Source organism: Trichosurus vulpecula, chromosome 1 (genome assembly GCF_011100635.1).
Source record: "Trichosurus vulpecula isolate mTriVul1 chromosome 1, mTriVul1.pri, whole genome shotgun sequence".
Lineage (NCBI taxonomy): Eukaryota > Metazoa > Chordata > Mammalia > Diprotodontia > Phalangeridae > Trichosurus > Trichosurus vulpecula.
The window spans coordinates 116,200,609-116,222,611 of NC_050573.1; the positions used below are offsets into that span (position 1 = coordinate 116,200,609).

General features: G+C 43.0%; 1 protein-coding gene across 2 annotated transcripts in view; it reads right to left on the reverse strand.

Annotated features, from left to right (window-relative positions):
• The window catches only part of ZHX2 (zinc fingers and homeoboxes 2), a 225,978-nt gene that overhangs the window by 7,501 nt on the left and 196,474 nt on the right, over positions 1-22,003 (reverse strand). The window contains exon 4 of one of the 2 annotated variants that reach the window (XM_036737197.1): positions 10,635-13,171. In XM_036737197.1, the coding sequence (XP_036593092.1) occupies positions 10,635-12,957 (2,323 nt within the window). In that variant the 5' untranslated portion in view covers positions 12,958-13,171. Of the gene's footprint in view, positions 1-10,430; positions 13,172-22,003 lie in introns of both variants that reach the window. The other variant, XM_036737188.1, reaches the window with a different exon arrangement.

Below are 22,003 nucleotides of genomic sequence, written 5' to 3' on the forward strand. Positions count from 1 at the left end.
ATATTTAAAATACAAATAATCAAATTTTTTGTTTTTCTCTGTTTCGTGGCATTGCCATGGCTCCCTCCAAAATTCATTATCATGTGGCCAGTCTGCTACAGAGCGGACCAAGATGCATTCATAGTGGGAGAGAGGGGAATCTGTTATCTGACACCTTGCCTCTTTTGCTCATGCTTGGGAACCCTCTTTCCCACTCAGTCATGGCCCATGTTGGCAACTGAGGCAAAGTCCTATTCTCCCTGCCCTAGTTACACCTCTGCACATGGGGGAAATAAAAATGGACCCCTGGGGCACTCTCTACTTGATGGGCCTCTCTACTTTTAGCTAGCTAGCTTGGTTCTCAGGAAAACAGATCTAACCTGTTACAGGGGCCATAATTAAAGCCTTTCTAAGCATGGTAGTACCTGTGAGAGTTTATACTTCACCAGTGTAGCCAATGACTATGTAGGAGTCACCTCTATATTATGATGAGGCATCAGAAGCTAGACTATGTCTTAGCAAACTTCCAAGATGTGGGCAAATTTCATGACTCTATGAAATGAGGCTAAGCTTCCAGAAGGGGCCAGATCACTACTTCTTCCCACCACTAGGCTGAATAAAGTAAATGATTCCAGGGTCAGTTATACATGTAAAGAATCAGCCAAGAGCGGGGGCGGGGCGGGGGCGTCTTAATCTACGATCTGTGAACTTGTTTAAAATTTTTTTTGATAACAGTATTTCAATATGATTGGTTTTCTTTGTAATCCTATGTATTTTATTTTAGGCCTTTAAAAATATTATTCTGAGAATAAGCTTCACAGAGTCTGTCAAAGGGGTCCATGATATGAGAAAAAAGGGTTATGATTCTCTGATCTCAAGGTTCTTTTCAAGATCAGATTGTGTACGGCATTCATGTTCAGGCATGGGGGCTATACTATGGCAGGGTTTCTCAACCTTTTTTGTGTCCTAGCCCCCTTGGGGAGCCTGGTGAAGGCTATGGACTCCTTTTCAAAGTAGTGCTTTTAAATGAATAAAACACAGGACTGATTACAAAAGAAACTAATTCTGTTGAAATCCAGTCATCAAAATAGTGAAAAACAAATAACAACACAAAACAAGGTCAAAGACCTCAGATTGAGAATCCCTGATTTACTTAGATGAACCTGAAAGCCCCTTCTAATTCTGACATTCAATGTAGAATTCTACTTTAGGCAGTGTTGGTGAAAGCACTATGTGCAGGTTCCCCATCCCTCTAGGTACTGGTAAAACCCAACAGAAGTCTAAGTTACTCTAAAGTTTAAAAGGTAGTGTGCTCAATGTTTACATGTGCATCTCTCCACTCCCTTCCTGAACCACCTACCCCAAATCTACATGTGCCCATAGGCTAAGCAAAAGTCACCCTGAAATCTAGTCTTTTTTGCAAACTGATTGGAAAAATCTCACTCTCTCTTTCTGGATGGTGCTCAATGCACGGCCCCCTCTCCATCTGGCAAGTGAGTACACTTTTAGGTTTTCTGTCTCATTGTACATGGTCTGAAACAAACACTGTCTTCCCATCCTGCAAGCTAGCAATGAAAAAAGCTGAAAAGGGCTCTCTGTTTACCCGATCAGAAGGTCAAAAGGGAGGCAGGGGAGAAACTATGTCTGGAATGGAGCTTTTTTTTTTTTTTTTGCAAAAAAAAAAATCACAGATGATGTTTGTGGGTAATTTAGTGCATTAACAGATACGCCCCTGAGTCTCAGTATTTGGGCTGTGTTTCTTCTGGGAGCTTCCTTAAGGGAGCAACAGTGAATGAGTCAGGAGCCACAGGATTGGGGGAGGTGAGCAAGGGGGCCAGGAGGGCTGGGGGAATTGCAGCCAGGAGCTCCCAAGGAGGCCCACTACCAAAGGACAAAAGAGGAAAACATTTGTTCTCACACTAGAAGGCCGGGTCTGGGCAAGAGCCTGGGAGGGGACTGATGGAAAGGTGGCGGAGGCCCCCCCCCCACCCCGGAAAAGCTGGTTTTCCTTATCTAATAGCAGCAGCTTCCATTTTTAGAACTGAATTCTGTGTGTCTTCATATTACATTATTTCTTTTGATCTTCACAGCAAGTCCTTTGGGGAGACAGTATAAATATTACTCCGCCCATTCTATAGATGAGGTAAACCAAGGCACGGAAAGCTTAAACGAATTACCCAAGACCACATAGTTACTAGGATGTGGGACCCGGTTTCTAGCAATTAATAATAGTAACAACAATATATAATAGTATATCAAATAATAATATATAAGAAATATATACCTAATTAATAATAATGTATGCAATCGCTACATAACATTTATATAGCCATGTGTTAAGTGCTTTACAATTGTTATCACATCGGATCCTCATAATGCCCCTGGAAGGTGGGTGCTATTTTATCCTCATTTTAAAGATGAGAACACTGAGGCAAACAGAGAGGTTAAAGTGACTTACTTAGGGTTACATAGCTAGTTTCTGAGGACATATTTGAACTTGGGTCTTCCTGATTCCAGGCCCAGTGCTCTATCCATGGTGCTGTCCCTAGTCCGCTTTTATTTCCCCCATATGCAGAGGTGTAAGTAGGGCAGGGAGAACAGGACTTTGCCTCAGGTACCGACATGAGCCATGACTGAGTGGGGAAGAGGGTTCCCAAGAATGAGCAAAAGAGGCAAGGTATCAGATTCCCCTCTCTCCCACTATGAATGAATCTCTGGGTGGTCTGCTCTCCATGGGCCACCTCCCCCCACATTCATGCCATCTACTGCAAGGCTACTTCCCCTATCAGACTGTTCTTTATACCATGCTGGCATCCTAAGACTCCTCAGATTAAATAGTAAGACCTAGTCTCCTTTAATAAATGATTCAGGGGAAAGTGAATTAAATTAGTAGCACTTGTCCCTAGATCAGAGGCATCAGAATACGTGGTATAAAAAACAAACAAAAATATACTTACCTCCAAAATAAAAACCAAATCCAAATTCTTAAACAAGTCAGATTTCCCCCTTAATAGGCCCAAGTTCCAAGCTGGAGATCCAAACAAGCGTATGAGCAGAAGCCCCTGACACATCTCACCCAGCACCCTTCCTGTTGTTCAGAAAGGATCCTGCTGGGTGACTTAAAAGGCAGACAGCAGAGCCCAGGCACTTGTGGATGGAACATGACCACAAGGGAGGGTGCTCTCAAAGTTCTTGGTAACTGCTTAGTTTGTATCTGAAGTCAGGTACCATCAGGAAGGAGAGTCCAGAAAGCAGAGCACGGTCTCCAAGCCAACTTTCTTACTTGTAGCTGGCAGGAAGAACCTTCAGAGAGGAGAAGACCCAAGGGGGTAAGGATGGAAGGGAGAGAGGGAGCTCCATGTTGCCCAGTGCTAACAAAATGAGGAGTCATGTTTCTTTGAAATCTTTTTTGTATCCATTACTGTGCCTAAAATTTCAAGGCTTTCCATAATTTTTTTTGGAGGGAGAAATATCACTCTATTTCTTTCAAAGTCTCCCTAGTTTTAACTAGGCCTAGGGGTCACATCTATGGATATAAACCTCACAATCACAGAGCAAGAATTTAGAATTACAGAATATCAGAAGGAGAAAGGACCTCAGATATCCTGTCACTCTCATTTATTTTTATAGACAAGGAAATTGAGTCCCAGAGAAGTTCTGTAAATCAACTGCCCGTGGTCAGTTGGGATCAGGGACTAGAACTCAGGCCTCCTGACTCTCCCATCATTATCTATCTCAATTTCAATCTCTGTAAGATGGGGAGGATAATACCTGTCCTATTTATCTCACAGAATTGCTTCAAGGATCAAAAGAGCATTTTTTAAAGATGAAAGGCCTTACAGTATAAAGATAAAAAAACCCCATGAGATTTAAGAAGCAGAAAGACCTGAATTCAAGATAGTGGTCACTTCAGAAGTCACTGAGTCCAACCTCAATGGAAATTCTTTTCAAAAGGACTTTGTAATTTTTTGAATGAGAATTCCTTTTACAACATCACCAAGATGATACGGTCATCCACATAAAGCCAGGACATCCTGAGAAAGCCTATTTTACTACTAGACAGGTCAAACTGTTAGGAAGTACTTTTACATTTCAGAATCTGGGAAAGGGAGGGCAAAGAAAGCTGGGCATAGGTCTAAATATGTAGCCTAGAATTTAAGAAAGCAGATACTCAAGGGTTCAGGGAAAGGCTCTGTTAGATCCCATGGACTAAAATTCTATGGGGGAAATCAGCCCAAGATGGACGGGAAGTTCTCAAGAATAAAATTCTGAATACCCAAAGGAAAATAATTCTCCTGAGAAGAAAAGGAGATCTAGCTATAGAAAACAACATGGATGCATAGGCAACTCTTTAAAGAAATGAGAATTTAAAGAGTCATGTACAGAAGATGGATCTGACAGCAGGTAAGGTACATACAGAAATGTGGCATTGTGCTTTCAGAATAGTGTTAAGAGTCCTGATGCTTATAATGAGCTGAGGTTGGCAAGAAAGGCTCAGGACAACAAAAAGAGAGTGTATATGGGGAAAAGAGGATCACAGGTGAACTATCACTCTTTAGCCTGGACAATTTTTTGTTGTTCCTGTTCAGTCATTTCAGTCATGTCTGATTCTCCGTGACCCCATTTGGGGTTTTCTTGGCCAAGATACAAGAACGATTTGTCATTTCCTTCTCCAGCTCATTTGACAGCTAAGGAAACTGAGGCAAACAGGGTGAAGTGACTTGCCCAGGGTCACATAGCTAGTAAGTGTCTGAGGCCAGATTTGAACTCAGGAAGAAGAGTCTTTCCGACTCCAGGTCCTACACTCTATCCACTGTGACCTGGAGTTAGGAAGACCTGAGTTTGAATTCTACCTCAAAATTTATTAGCTTCATGATCCCAGGCAAGTAACTTAACCTCTGCCTGCCTCAGTTTCCTCAACTGTAAAATTGGGTTAATAGGTGTTATTGTGCCTACTTCCCAGGGTTATCATTAATGAACATATGGGATAACATATCTCATAACATATGAGATAACATAGAGGATGGTGCAACTCTTAAAGCACTATATTAATGTTGGTTGTTATTATTGAAATTACTTTTGTTTTCCCCTGATAAGGATGATCTATGGATTAGAAATACAAAAAAAAAAAAAGAACAAAAGAAGTTGAAACTCAGGACAAGTAGGCAGTATGAGAGTCCCTGGCTGCTCTTCATGAGTTGAAGCAACAGGTCCAAATGAACTGTATTGCAAGATACTGAAGGTTACCTAGTTACCGTTTGAAAGATCATGGACAATAGGCAAGGTGCCACCGTGTAGAGAAGGAAAAATGTCCTGATTTACAAAAAGGTACATAGAGTAGTATATGGTCCACTATACTACGGCCCGCTGAGCATGATTTTGATTATTGGCAAAAGTCTAGAGCATATTATCAGTCACACAGAATCCTCAGAGCTGGAACGGACCTCAGAGGTCATTTAGTCCAACCTAGATCTGAGCAGGAATCCTGACAACCCCACCAACAAATGGTCAGGTAGCCTCTGCCTGAAGTCCTTCAATGAAGAGGAACGTCACGGCCTATTCCACTTTTGAACAACTCCCATTATGAGAAGTTTTTCCTAAAGATTCCTAGTGAGTCACTCTCTCTGTGGCTCCTACCCAAAGAAGCACTCACTAAAAAAGACGGTGGACTTGGTGTTCACAGCCCTGACTTCACATCTCACTTCTGACACTTAGAAGTACTGTTGTGGTGATCATGGGCAAGTTCCTAAAATGCAACTGGCCTGTTTCTTCACGTGTAGAACTGAAGGAAGGAAGGAAGGAAACAAGCTTGTACTAAATACTTACCACGTACCAGTACTAAGTGCTGGGGATACAAAAGCAAAGACTGCACCTGTCTTACATTCTAGTGGGGGAAGACAACTCACAAAAGGAAGCTGAAACACAAAGGACTGGGGTAGAAATGGAGGTACCAGGCAGGGGCCCATCATTTTAAAGTCACAGGGCCAGGAGGGGAATGAAGGTCCCCTAATAAGTGTCTGAGGCTGGATTTGAATTCAGGTCTTCCTGACTCAAGGCCCAGAGTCCTATCTGCTGCATCACTTAGTTGCTAGTACAGACAGAAGACAGAGCAAGGATCCCCAAAGGTACTGACAGGCTAGAACACTGAGGCAAATCTGATAAGAGAGAATTAAATAAGGATAAATATAAAGTCTACCATCTGGGCTTAAAAAAATCAACATCATAAGCACGAGATGGGGGAAGGTACTGGCTAGACAGTAATCTGAGAAAAGATCTGGCCTGCTAGATCACTATGAATTAACACTGTGACTTAGAATCCAGAAAAAGCTTAGATGATCTGGAAGATGAATTAAGGAAGGAGGCACAATGTCCAGGACTTAGAGATGTGAGAAGCCTTGCTCTTCTTTGCCTTAGTCAGACCCCTCATGGAATGTGAGGTTCATTTTTGGGCACTAAATTTTAGGAAAGACATTAATAACCTTAAGGGGAGGGGCTACAGGATGTTGAAGGGTCTTTGGTATCCACAGGAGGGCTACCAGAATGGTGAAGGGTCTTTAGCTCCCACCACTTGTGGATCACCCTAGAGAAGTTGGGTCTAAAGAAGAAGACTTAGAAGTGGGGAACCATAACAGCTATCTATCATCCTGAGGTGGAAGTGTGTGTGGGGGAGCAGGGGGGAGAAATCAGATTGCTATTTTTGATCCTAAGGCCAGAATTAAGAGAAAGGTGTGGGAGCTATAGAGGCAGATTTGGTTTGAAGGCCAGAAAAGTTTCCTAACAATGTGGATTGGCCCCAAACTGAAATGGGCTGCCTTGGGAGGTGCCTATTCCCCATCTCTGGAGGTTTCTGAGCAAAGTCTCAGTATATTGTAGAGGTGATCCCTATGGAAGTCCAGCTGGGACTACTCTGGTCTCTGAGGTCACTTTTAACTCTGAGATTCCATGGGTGCCTATGTGAACTCACATGTGAAGTGAGTACCTTGGCTAGGACATAAGTATTATACCCCAATGCTGAACAAACACCTGCAGATGTAGGACTAGCTTCTACCTGTTGTGGATTTCTGTTATTTTTCTAAAGTGACTTTTTAGTGGTTTTGTTGGTATGGTACTGAAAAAGTAAATTAATTTAGGTAGTTATATCATTTTTATATTGGCACAGTCTGATCATGAGCAATTTAAGACTTCTCCACTTACTTAAGTCTGTCTTTATTTCTACATCTACCTGCCATGGAAAACAACAACAAAAAAGTTTTCCTTAAATTCACTTATTAAAGCTATTTTACTTATTTCTTAGGAAGGAGTGGACCAAATATAGACTAGTATCTAACCTAGTAATCTGTCAGAGGCAGTTAGGTGACTCAGTGGCTAGGGGTACCAGGCCTGGGATCTAGAGGATCTGAGTTTGGATCTAGCCTCAGATATTTACTACTGAAGTGATCCTGGGCAAGTCACTTAATCTTTGTTTGCCTCAGTTTACTCATCTGTAAAATGTGGGTAAAAGTACTTAGATAGATTTATCTATCTCTCCATTGATCACTTTCCAAAACTTAAAGTAATATATGAAAATTGCAGCTGTTGAACTAATGCCACAAAAAATCCCCATGTACTCATGTCTAAAGGATCTGAAAGACCAGAGCTGAAAGGATGTGAGGCTGGAGGGAATGCTTGCAGCTAGCAATTTTTTAAAAAAAAATCATCACCTCATTTTGATGAAACGTTTTCCCCTGCTCAAGAGATCTGTGGGCTGGGCTAACACCATCTCTCTTTCTCAGAGAGATTTATCACTAACACCCAGCAGCATCTGCTGATGAAACTTAACTGCCTGAGAAGGGAAAAAAATAATTCTCAAAGAACTCAGGCCTACCTGAGGCTTGAATCAGGCTCTCACCCATCCTTTCTCTTCTGGGTGCCTGCCCTGTTGGCTCTATCGCTGAAACTCATTCACTTGAAACCCATTAGCACCTACACCAGAAGGTGGACAGTGACGAGGGGGAATGGTACAATTCTGAGTGGCCAGCTGGCTGCTAATTAAGCTGCTCTAGCAAAGGGAGGGTGGGTGGGACTGCCAGCTTGCTTCCACGTCTCTCATTCTCAATCCTGCCCAAGTTTATTCATCGAGGGGAACTGAGTGTCTCTGGTGCTTCATTTAGATACAAACTGACATGGAGATTCCTACTCTTCTTTTTAAAATAAGGTGTGAGATCTTCATATACCATTAAACTTATGTGGCTCCCTTTTAGGGAGGTATGTGGGACTTGACAGACCCAAATGGCTCAACCACAAGAGTTCTCCCCTTCCTAGTCTTGGGCCAGCCCTGCAGTGTTTGGGCTGCAGAGAAGGTGGGTTTCCATCTGCGCATCCATCTTTGTATCCTCTACAGTCACTACCAAGCTGGCGATGGTGCAGGAGGGACTCCATCTGCACTGACCTGCTGAGAAGCATCAGCTTGGATCTGATTCCATGGGAAGGCCCATTATGTGGAGAGTATGGACATTAGTAACTATGGTTACCTCCTTGGCCTCTCCTCTTGTGGCTCTCTGGGTTTAAATAATACCAAGCTAGTCTAGATTCGCAGGGGTTATGGGGGACCAATTCAAGGTAGAACATGGTTACTTAACCAGGACATGCAGTTCATACCCTGTTATCTATGCCACAGTATACACCAAATACTTTAAGTCTTTTAAAAACATTCCAGGTTGAAGGAAACAACTCTAAATCCTGTCTAAATACCCTGGGTACTTACTCTTAAAAACCACATCACTCTTTGTTTAACAGCGGCCAACACAAAATACATGCCAGATGAATTCTAACAATTGCCATTAGAAATGGAAAGCAGAAAGGAGGCAAGTGGGACATCACAGGCTAGGCAGAGTGTTGACTTCATATGTAAATGGCAACCACAGCTATTTATTATCCTAGCCTTGTAAATAAGGACATAAAATCTAGCAGCCCCAGTGGAATGTACATGCATGTGTATGTGTGCGTATGTGGAGGAAACATGGGGAGGGAGTCCAGAGAGGGAGAAACAGAAAGTGAGAGAGTGAAAAAGAGAGGAAGAGGGGGAGGGAGGAATGCAGGGATGGGGAGAGAAAAAGAGAGAGGGATGAGGAAAGAGAGAGAGGGAGGGGGTGCTGACAGGAAGACTCAGATGTAAGTTCCTTCTCTGACATATACTGGCTGGGTGATCCTGGGAAGTTATTTACTCTCTAATATTACAAATTCCAAAGACAGTACCAATTTACACTGATAGGAGGCCTTTTTCTTGGGAATTTCCAACAGTCATGAAATAAAAGGTCTAGTTTTTTAATAGTATATACATGTGTATTATATATGTATATAATACACATACATATATACTTCTAATAATATATAAAATTGTTATACATAAATTTTAAAATATGTTTTAATAATAACTTTAAATAATAATCAATATAACTATATTTAAATCATAGGTCTGGTAGAAAGTATATATATATGCATATGTATATATGTGTGTGTGTGTATATATATATATACATATATATACATATATATATACACACACATATTTATACTAGTACACACACATTTATACCAGCAAATCTACCTATCCAAATCTCTGGCCTGATTAAAAAAAAAGTATATGCACACACACATTTATACAAGTATATTAAATAAATATATTTAAATTTCATGTCTGATAAAATATAGAGAGTTCCAAAGCTTTAATAGCTTAAAACAACACTAATGCTTTTGGGATACCCTGTATATGTGTGTGCATATATGTGTGCATATGTGTGTGAATATTATATAGCATATTTTATTTTAAATATGCTTATTCTTATTACATACACATATGAAATAGATACCACAAGAACAACTAGGCACATTTAAATTACAGGTTTGATAACATATATAATATCTGTCTATATCTACTGATGTTGTGGTTGTTCAGTTGTTTCAGTTGTGTCCGATTTTTTTGTGACACCATTTGGGGTTTTCTTGGCAAAGATACTGGAGTGTTTGCCATTTCCTTCTCTAGCTCATTTTACAGATGAGGAAACTGAGGCAAACAGGGCTAAATGACTTGCCTGGGGTCACATAGCTAGTAAGTGTCTGAGACTGCATTTGAACTCAGGAAAAGAGGTCTTCCTGACTCCAGACCAGGTGTTCTACCCACTGTGCCACCTAGCTGCCCCTATATCTCCATATATTGATTTAAATATGTAGCTATATGTGTATATAAACACACATGCCTATTTATATGTACATACTTACATATATGTGTGCATATATGTGCATATATTATATATAACCATTATTTAAAAAACTGGACACATCCCAGTATCTCCCTCATTCATTTTCCCTAATGGAAATATACCAATTTTTTTTTAAAAGCAATTTCTCTCTTTCCCTCTGACTCTTTGCCTGGGAGTGATTTAGACAAGTTACTACTTCCGAGGCTGAATTACCTGTCTAAACGTGGCCAGTGTCTTCAGTTACACCTTCAGAATCAGAATCATAATTGGTCGACTCCGCTCGACCCTCTGGTGCTGCTTGACTCCAGCTATCTGTACAGTCTGAGATGCCATCGTCCTCCCCAACCGTCACCTCTACCCAGTCCACAACATCAGACTCCTCATTCTCATCACTGCCATGACCATCCCGGCTGTTACCTTCAGATCTGTCCGAAGCGGCCTCTGTTGTCTTGCCCGGCAAGGAGTCTTTGGTCTTTTCGCAACCCACTTTTGCCCTGGTCACCAGTTTGTCCAAATCCTCTTCACTCAGCTTTTTGTGGTCCTTGAAATATTGCTGAACTATCTCACCCCCATTCTTTGGACTTTCAGCGAGGTGCGGTGCTCCCTTTCTCAGGACGGACTCATTACTGTGGCCATCCATAGCATGTTGTTGTTGGTACTGATCAATCCATTTTAAGGTTCCAGTCTTTAATGAACATCTGTTCTCTTTGAACCAACGCACAATTTCAGTTCTGACCAGACCAGTTTTTGCTGCTAACTGGTCGTATTCCTGTGGGGTGGGCCACTGGGTTCTTGCAAATGTACTCTTCAGGAGGTGTATTTGTTCCTGGTTCTTCATCATTGCTGGGGAGGGGCTGGAGAGAGAACTGGCCAGCTGGGCACTAGAAAGCTGGTCTAGCCGAGATAAAGTACCATTGGGGACTGCTGCTTCTTTGCCCTTTTTGCTGGATCCCATGGAGTCTAACACAGCTTGCTCCATGCTATCCCTAAGCTTTCTCCTCTCTGAAAACCAGGTATCAATTTCTCTCCTGCTCAGCTTGGTTTCTGATCTGAGCCGATCCAGTTCTCCTTGGGTGGGGAAAGAACTTTTCATGAAACTATCTTCCAGAACTTTAAGCTGACCCTGTGTTTTTTCTTTGAATTTTTGTGGGGCAAAGTCTGGGTATGCATGGTAGGAACGTCCATGCCGGGCAGCCGCGATGGCCAACTGGTCTTTGGCGAGGGACTCGCTGGTGATATGCACGATGCCCCTTTGGCTCCTATATCGGTGATCGCTGAACCATTTCTTGATGTCACTCCTGGCGAGGCCGGTGACCTCGATGAGCCGGTAGACTTCTGCGTCATCAGGGAACTGACTCTGGAGGAAGCTTGCTTTCAGTTCAGCTATCTGTTCTTTTGTCTTTTTCCGATCATTCGTTGGGGGCAGCACAGTGGGGGTTACCTTTGGTGGTGGCTCAGGAACCTGGGCCACATGGGCCCGTTTGGGCTCTGGAGCTGCTTGGAGATTTGGTAAAGGTCTCTTCTGGCCGTGATTGGTCACCCCCGCGACAGCAAGCGTGATGGGGGAGCACGAAACTGTCGATCCATTAGTCACTTGGGTCAAAACAAGACTGGTCTGGCCAAGGATCTGGCAAGGTAAAGCAGTCTGGATGATGGGCTGGGACATCTTGGTGGATGCCAACTGAGCTGGCAACACAGTGATCGTCTGGGGGACTGACTGGATCGTCCCATTAAACATCTTCTTCCTCGCCTCTTCTACCTCTTCTGGAGACCAGCTTATACCATGCTTCAAGCGCTGGGTGGCAAACCAGATTCTGATGTGTTCCTCAGGGTGTTTGGAGGCAGCTGTCAACCATGACAGTTCAGCTTGTGTTGGGTAAGGGAACTTGTTGAAGGAATTAATCATGGTGGCATTGGTGTCCAGGGCACAGTTATATTTGGTACTATTCAATGGGACGGGGACCTTGGGGACAAGATTAATATTTGGTGGTAGCTGTACAGAAGGCATCACGTGCCCTAGTGAGTCTTGGAGCAGTTCAATGCTGTTAAGCCTTGCGAAAGCCTCGGCAGCCTCTGTCACCACCCGGGCAGTGGTGTTCCCTTCCACGTGGTTATCAGAACCACTTTCTTCTGGTTTCCTGGGCGCCTTCTTGGCATCAGTTTTGGGTTTCCCCAGTTTCATGATAGGTGTCTTACTCATAGAGATCCCGGGGTCACTGTCGCCGCTCCCCAGGTTGCCGCCACTGACGGTCACACCATGGTTGGATCCTTCGATGGACTGTTCTAAAACAGTTTGGTTATTGCGTTTAATCAACTTCAGCTTGAAGTTTGTCTCCCCAGGGTGGAACTTGGCATTGTGGTCGGACAAGGAATCATACTTTTTGGTGGTGAAGTTACATTCTGCGCACACGTAGAGTGGGTTGAGGATCACATTGGGATGCTGCATGTCCACGTGCTCCGTGAACTCGTTCAGGTTTTGTGTAGAGTATGGGCAGTATTTACATTCATAACCCCCCTGGAGTTTTTTGGATTGGCTCTCTGATGTTGACTTCACCTCCATCAATTCACTTTCTTTGGAAGAGCTCTCAGGCTCCGTGGCCCAACCATCTTTACCAGAGTCAGGCTGGGGAACTCCGATTTCTTTATCTTTGCCTCTGTCAACATCCTCGGGGACTTCTTGTTCTACTACTTGGGACGTCCGGACCATACACGGAGTTGTTGATTTTCTCTTGCTTGCCATAGTATCTGTCTGGTGTGCAATGTCTTATTTTAATTTTTTTTGGGGGGGGGGGAAACAGTAAAATGTGGGGAATGATCCAGAAGGACTTTGCTTTTGAAATGGCTTTGGCTTCCTTCAAACGTTCAGGTCTAGTGTTTACGTTTTCAGAAGGATTTCAGCTCAGAAAATGGCTCCTGTCAGCTTCATCCACTAAACACGTCAGACCACATTATATCTGTGGGGTAAGAACAAAGTCAGGGTCAGTTTCTCTTCATGGTACACTTAAATACTTAATCTTTTTTAAAAAGTATCTGAGCTGCTCCCAAAACCCATCCCAATTGCCACCTCAATATCTAGGTCACCACAAAAAAAGGTTTAGGGGAGTGGGGGTTCCAACGAAGAATAATCAGTTTTGGTGGGAGAAAGGAGAAAACAGGCCCAAAGCAAGCAACGGGGATCACAAAAATCATTCCACGGCTCAGGAGAAGATAGCACAAAAGAGGAGAAAGGCACTGACTACTTCCCTTTGGAAGTATATTTGGTTTAGGGAATGATGGGGAAGGGGAGAAGCATCAGGTGAACCAGAAGCTCTCCTTGCTTAAGTGTCTGATGATTCTATCTGGTCCAAGACGGCAGAATCAGAACAAGTGACGGTGGCAAAAAGGCAAGTGCGGATCTGATGCTAGTGAGATTTTCACAATTAGAGCTATCCTGAAATGGAAGGGAGGAGTAGGAACTCTCAGTGGATGTCTTCAGCGCAGAGCCTGGATAACTGACTGCTGGATATGTTACAGGGGGAATTCCTCTTGGGTAGGGGTGGATTAGATGGCTACTAGGTCCCTTGTGATTCTCCAATCCTGTGACTAATTTGAGGTACCTGACATGAGACATTTGTTTGCACCACTAACTAGTGGAAAGAGCGTTGGAACTAAATTAAAGTTTAGGCAGCTAGGCCCCCTTAGAAAAGTCACTTAAGTCTGCCTGGCCTCATTTTTCTCACATACATATCAGTGATAATAGTAAGTTGTGCTACCTATCACACAGGATCCTTGTTTGTTTTGGTCTAGACATGATTTCTCCTATGTAATGCAGGAAGGTGTTTGAGGACACTAACAATTTAGATAATTTTCCCCTGGTCACAGTGTCAGGACTTGAACGTGGGTCTTCGTGACCCCAAAGCCAGCCCTTTTACCTCTACGGCCCACTGTCTCACTGGGTTGTTGTGGCAGCTAAGCAGTACGATAGACCTGGAGTCAGGAAGATCTGAGTTCAAGTCTCGCCTTAGACACTTACTAGCAGTGTCTTCCCTGACCAAGCCACTTAAGCTCTGTCTGCCTTAATTTCTTCCTCTGTAAAGTTGGTATAGTAACAGCGCCTACCTCACAGGGTTGTTGTCAATAAAAATAAGATAACATAGGTAAAGCACTCTGCAAACCTTGAAGTACCACATAAATGTTAGTCATTATGGTAAGGATGCAGTGAGCTAACGTATGCGCATGCATTTTGTAAACTGCAAAGCCCCACAGAAATGTCAGCTATTATGCTATTTTGACAGTCGCTGTGTCTGACGAGCTGGGTCGCACAGTGGATAGAGCACTGGAGTCAGGAAGAGCAGAGTTCAAATCTGGCCTCAGGCACTTCCTAGCTATGTGACCCTCAGCAAATCACTTAACTACTGTCTGCCTCAGTTTCTTCATACATAAAATGAGGATAATAATAACATCTACACCTTCTGGCCTTGTTGTGAGGATCAAACAAGATAATATTTTTATGAAGAGCTTGTCACACAGTAGGTGATAAATAAATGCTTATTCTCCTCCTTCCTCCATTTGCAGCATTCTTTCTAATGGATGGAAACAGCTTTCTGCTTCGAGTCTTCCCTGACTCTAATCCATCTACCACTCTGCTGCCAAAGGGATTTTCCTCAAGCACAAATCTAACCATATGATACCCCTACTTAATAAACTCCAGTAGCTCCCTATTACCTTTGGGAATAAATATAAAAATATAAAATAATAAAAAATAAACACAAAGCTCTTTACAATGTGGCTCCAATGCTCCCCTTCCAGCCTTATTGTATGTTCCTCTCCTCCATACTCCCTGTGGTCTAGCCAAATGGGCTGTGCTATTTCTCATTCTCAGCAATGCACTTCCCTTCGCCATCCCTTTGCACGTGCCTTGCCCCATGCCTGGAATGCCCTCCCTCCTCACTTCTATCTCTTAGAAACCCTAGTTTCCTTCAAGGCTTAGCTCAAACACCATCTTAAATAGGAGGCCTTTCTGGACCCTGACTGTCCCCTTCCCCCCCACCCTGGGGACTACTGCCTTCCCCGTGAATCACCTTTCACCCATCTATTTTTAGACAGGTGATGGTGCAGTAGATAGAATGCTGGGCTTGGGGTCAGTGAGATTTATGTTCAATCCTGTCTCACACAGGCTGTGTGACTCTGGGCCAGTGACTGCTTCTCTCAGTCTCAGTTTCCTCCTCTATAAAAAGGGGATAATTAGAGTACCTTCCTCTCAGGGTTGCTGGCAATATCGAATGATGCAACATCTATAAAAGCACTCACATGTTGGTATTCAGTCATTTGTTGTGTCTGACTCTGTGACCCCCTCTACGGTTTTCTTGGCAAAGACACTGGAGTGGTTTGCCGTTTCCTTCTCAAGCTCATTTTATAGAGGAGGAAACTGAGGCAAAAAGAGTTAAATGACTTGCCCAGGTCACACAGCTAATAAGCGTCTGAGACTGGATTTGAACTCAGGAAGATCAGTCTCCCCGACTTCTGGCCTGGTGCTCCTGCCACTGCACCACCACCTAACACATAGTAGGTGTTTTTGATTGATTGGTTGGTCCTAGGGGTTACATGCAAAGACGCAACGTATGTGGCTTCAGGACCTCCGAGGCAAACCATGTCTTTAGTTAAGGTCAATGGATGAAACAATAAAGAATTACCTAACAAAAGTTATTTCTGTATTGGATGGTGCAAGTCACATTAAACCTGTGTTCACTGAAGCACTCCTTGAACTCTGGGCCAGACTTGCTAGTGTCTCTAAATTAGGTTAACAGCAAACTGTGTATTGACAGGAGCAAAAAAAAACTAAAACCTTCATTTAAGATCTAATTGCTTCTCATGTGTTCTTTTAGTGGCAGATGAAACGTCTTATTCATTGCCTCTCATGGATTATAGGACATGAAGGAAAGATAACTGGGGAACTGGATGAGGTTGGAGAAAAAGCAAAACAAAACAAAATGCAAAACGTTGCATGTGGTTTAAGCAGACATCTGTTTGTTTGTTTCTTCTCTTCTAAGGGTGTAGTTTTCCATCTAAGAATCCAGGCATTATCTTTTGGTGGGAGACACCTTCCACTCTACTAAGAGGTCTTCACTAGTCACATCAAATCTGTCCCAGGTGACTCTTGGAGAGTTGACATTTTTAATTTCGATCCATGCATTTCTTTCACTTTGGGCAGAGGGGTGGAAAGTATAGAATCGTGACAAGAATCCAGAGAGGACTGTGGCACAGCACAAAGAGCCAGAATCAGACCTTGGTTCAAATGCCACTGAGACGTACTACCACTGTGACTTTGGGAAGGTCATGTTCTGGGCTTTTGTTTCCCCATCTATAAAACCAAGGGGGTGGGGATATATGGCCTCTGAGGTTCCTTCCAGCTCTAGGATCTATGATCCAATCTATGATCTAAGATCAGTAAGTGGAAGTTCTAGGCAGCAGGGTTTGGGGTCAACATTTGGAGGAATTTCTTAATGATTTTTCCTAACATTGTCGTATGGGCCGTATGTTCCCTGTTGCTAGAAGTATTCAAGGAGAGACCAGAGAAGCCTGTGGGGGAAACCACAGTGGGAATTTATGCTTCAGCTAAGGGTTGTACAAAATTACTTCAGGGATCCCTCTTCCAACTGTGATTCTGCTATTTCAGGGTGCTGTCTCCCCTTGGACCGTTGTGTATTGTCAGAGTGGAGGTAGGTATAAAAAATGGTGCTTCTCCTAGTTATTTGTTGAGGGGCTGAACTTTCTCATCTTGGTGCTCCTCCCCTTTCTGTTAGGTGAAAGAAGAATGGGAGTGAAGTTAGGGGATGGAAAGAGAAGATACAGTGATGAAGGTTCTAGAAAGACATGCATATGAATTCAAAAGATCAACCATACGAGTATGGGACGGAGGAGGGATAGTAACATAACAGCTAAAAACAACACTGTAATCTCATGATGCATTAATTAGTGCCCAGGACAAGACAGGCAGACAACAGTCCCACTGCTCTCCACCATAGTCAGAACACTCCTGAAGGGTTTTGGAGGTTAAATTCCAGATGTCGATATTTTAGAAAAACCATCAGAAGAGTAGAGAAGGTGAGGAGACTTGAGATCACGTCATATCCTAACCAGCTGATCTAAATAGGTATATTTATCCTGGAGAAGTCATTTTTTTTTGAGAGGGGGGTAGGTGGGAGGGAGGGACATCGTAGATGTCTTCAGGTATCTGAAGGGCTGTAAGGTAGAAGAGTGACCTGCTGTCCTGTTTAGCCCCAGAAGGCTGAAACAGGAGCAATGGCTGGGAGCTGTAGAGCGGTACAATGTAAGGAAAGACTTCCCAACAATTCAGGGCCGGCTGTCTAAAAGTACAATGGGATGCTTCAGGAAGTAGTGGGTTCACTGTTACTGGAGGCCTTTCAACAGAGAGTGGATGACCAGAGTTGGGTATACTCTTAACCTGGGGTCTGGGAACTTAAAAAATATTTTGATAATTGTATTTCAATATGACTGGTTTCTTTTATAATCCTATGTATTTTATTTTATACATTTAAAAATATTATTCTGAAAAAGGGTCCGTCTACAAGTTTCACCAGGCTGCTGAGGTATGACACAAAAATGCTGGAAGACCCCTTTTTGTAGAGGGATTCCTGTTTAGGAATGGGTTGGGCCAGGTACCTTATAATGTCTTTCCTAATTCTGTAGTTCTGTGATTCTATTAATGAAATCCCAAAGCTAGCACATGAATGAGGTCCTCGACAAGTCCTAAATTAAAGCAGTCATGGAATCATCTGGCTCTGCTGAAGCTATTTTGGCCAGCAGACTGCTTAGTTATTTTAAAATTAATTCTAGGAGCTGTTTATTATTATTTTGGGCATTTATCCTCCCAGTTTAACCACTCCCTCTTCCTCACCAAATTACATTTACAAAAGGTTGACTTGTAAAAATGGCACAACCAACTCTTTCCTAAGTAACCACTTTTCCATCCCTTTTCCTTCCCCACTCTGTTACTATTCTGAGAACAAAGCTTTTTCCACACCGATGACACAGGCATTCTGGCCCTATGACACTTCTTGACCTTCCCCCAAAGTGGCCTGCAGTCTTAGGGGCCAGAGAAAATAGGTCCCTGCCTCCAAGGTGATGACACACGGCTTAGTTGTCAGGATGAGGGAAATGCCCCTGACAGTTGAACTTTCTAATGAAGCATTTTAAGTCATGAGACAGTGAGCGGTCAGATTTTTGGAGGTGCTCGACATTCTCAGGACTTTACATTAACCTAATAGGGACTGGAGAGCAGCCTAGGATTGTCAGAACCAAGCGCCCTGTACCCTAGAGGTACCTGTCAGCTTTCAGCCCCCCGCAAAGGAGCAGTGTGCCAGACTTCAAAGCCTCCCACCTCATGGCTTTGGAGGGGGTGCCACTTCTAATTTAATGGCTTTTCCCTGGAACTGTCAGGGAAAATAACAGTCCTGTCCAGGAGCCTGCAAAGGATGTATCCTGTTGATAGATCAAAGTCACTAAAAGGAGGCTTCTAGCTTCTTGGGGTCTTCCTTACAGACTTGTTAACTGATTCTGCCTGGGTGCATGTGGAGAGGCAGAGCCCTGCAGGTCCCCTCTCTAACCACACCAGGGGAAGGGGTACTACCAGGAAAAGGGGTGGAAGAGCAGAAACCAGTGGTTCTGGCTACTGATCTCGGCCCCCTAGCTCTATTCTCATAGGACCAAAGGACAGGAAAAGAGCCTAGAGACTACGTAAATTTAGTCCCTTCATTTTACAATGGAGCAACCAGAGGCCAAAGTCACCCAGGTGCTAAGTGTCAGAGACGGGGTTTGAACCCGAGTCCTCTGGCTTCAGGGTACACTGATCATTCTATCTATTTCTGCCCTTTGTCTCCCTTCTTTTTTCCATCTGTGAAATGGAGACGGGTTTGTAACCTGTAATAAAAACCACTGGTGGCTACAAAGTTGAATCTTTAGTTTTCTAAGTATTGTTTCTTCCCGTGAGAATATGAGCAGGGGCTGTCTTATTTTTTCTGTTTATATCCCCAGGAAGTGGGGAAGGGAATAACCATTTATTAAGCACCTACTATGTACCAGGCACTATGTTAAGTGCTTTACAAATCTGATCTCATAAAAGCTTTGGGAGGGAGGTGCTATCATTATCCCCATTGTAGGGCTGATGGAACTAAGGCAAACAGAGGTTACCAAGCTTGGAAGTATCTGAGGCTAGATTTGAATTCAGGTTTTTCTGACTCCAGACCTATCACTTGATTCACTGTACTACATAGTTACATCTTTTTTTTTTAAATTTTAGTTGCAGTCGTTCTTTGTTGTGTCTGACTCTTCATGACCTCATTTGGGGTTCTCTTGGCAGAGATACTGGAGTGGTTTGTCATTTCCTTCTCCACCTCATTTTACAGATGAGGAAACTGAGCCAAAGTCAAGTGACTTGCCCAGGGTCATACAGCCAATGAGGCTGGATTTGAACTCAGAAAACTGAGTCTTTCTGACTCAGGCCCAGTGCTCCATCCACTGCACCACCTAAAGGCAGTTACATCTTTTGGACAGCTCTAAATGTTGGGAAGCTTTTCTAACATCAAGTATGAACACACAGATCAGAATTCAGGAGAAATATTTAACCTACTTAACATAACAAACAACATAAAGGAATTTACTGCCTTGAAAGGGAATTTGTGCTTTTGGAACAGCAGGCTCCATCCTCAGAAATGTTTCCTCCCCGCCCCCACCCCCTTCCTTTACTGCTCCCTTGGTCTTTATTATATACGAGCTGTTGTGACCCTGGTCAAAACTTTGGGGACTAAAAGACATTAGAATCACCATTATCACCATCTACTCAAACACTGCCGATCAAATGAAAGTAGGGCTGGTCGGACCTCTGATGCCTCACTGTGCTATGCAAGCGACATGGTGGAGATGGAAAGACCTACGGCCAAGGGTGTGCTGGTAAAGGTTTTAACAACCAGATCTACAAATATGCACAACCCACTTTTAAGCTTCATCTGCACTGTTAACGTTTTCTCCACCACCTTAAGTCTAGACAATAAACAAAACAATTCATCCGGGCCTGATTAGTAGTACTGGCTGATTTCTGAGTTGTAAATGCTCACACTGAAAAATTAACCATTGGCTCTCCTGAGCCCGCCCATATGAGCTGGCTTCAGCACTCCCTGCCTCTGGCTTGGGGATTGGAGGACCTAGCACCATAATCCTTGCTTCTGCTACCTATAATGTAGGCAAGGTCGCTTACCCTCTCTGAGACTCAGTTTCCTCAGCCATTAAAGAAGGCAGCTGGACTTTGAAAGTCTCTTCCAGCACAAAACTGACATTCCTGTGTCAGTACAGGATAAGCTTTGGAAGGCTTCCTTTTTCTTACCAGAATTAAATTACCACAGAATCTCAGAGTCGGAAGGGACCTCGAGGTCACTTAGTCTAATCTACACCCAACAGGAATCGCTTGAACAACACCTCCTTCCAAATGCCAATCCAGCCTTTGCCTGAAGATCTCTGAGGTAGCCTATCCCCGCATCTGAGCAGCAACAATTACTAGGAAGTTTTCTTTAATTTAAATCTCTGTCTCTACAATGCTCATTGGTTGCATATTTGATCCTGGAGGTAAAAGGAAGTCATTGGGATTTACTGACTATGGGAGTGATAGAAGATGAGCAAAAGTGACTGCTAAACATCTAAGCCATGCCAAGCTTACTCATCCCTCTTCTCTTCCCATTACCAAGGTAAAAAAAAAAGATGATATTTATATATTGCTTTAAGGATTGCAAAGTACTTTACATAATCTCTCTCATTTAATCATCACAACAACTCTACATGTACTATTATACACACAGACATATATATGTATGGTTGTATGTAATATACAATTATGTGTACCCTATGTGTATTATTACACCCATTTTACAGACGAAGAAAGTGAAGCCCAGAGAAGTAAGATGCTTGCCCATGGTCACCCAGCTATTAAATGTCAAATACATGATGATCCTGGGACCAGAACAGATAAATTCACAGGTATTCCCGCCCCCCCTCCCCCTGCCTCAATTTAACACCATAGCATCCTCATCTCCTCCTCCTCCTCTAGTTTTAAAAGGTTTGGGCCGGGAGCTAATGCTACTCTCATAATTTTTTGCCCTTTTAACATTCAAAGAAAAGAGTACTAAGTAGTTCCATAGTCATGAAGACCCTTTGGATCTCATACTAGTGCCTTGCATGAAATCGGCGATTAATCGCTTGTTAAGACCTTGCTCAATTTGACTTCTGAATTTAGTCCTGCATGGTGCTCACAATACTGCCTTACAGCACTGCAGTGCTCTACAATTAATAATATACTTTCTCACTGTTAGTCTGTTTGGATTCTCACAACCAGCCCAGGAAGACTAAACAGCATCATTTCTATTTTACAGATGAGGAAATCAAGGCTCAGAAAGACTTGTCCAATGTTAGAGAGACAGGGAGTGGTTGAGATAGGTCTCAAACTCAAGTCTTTGGACTCAGAGGCACAGTTTTCTCTCTATGAGACCACAGTGCTTTTCATATCCCATTAGGAAATGTGTATAAAACCCCACTAAACCTTCCTTACTGGGATATTCTCATTGGCTCAGTAAATAGAAATATAAAATTATGTATTTCCAGTGGCAGTGTCTTTTGTTCTGCAACAATAGTATTTCATAAGTATTACTCTTCTGAACTATGGATGTCTCTTTTCCCTCCTTTGGGACTCAGTTTTATCCATCTGTGAAATAAGAAGGTTGGCCATTTGGTGATTTCATGCT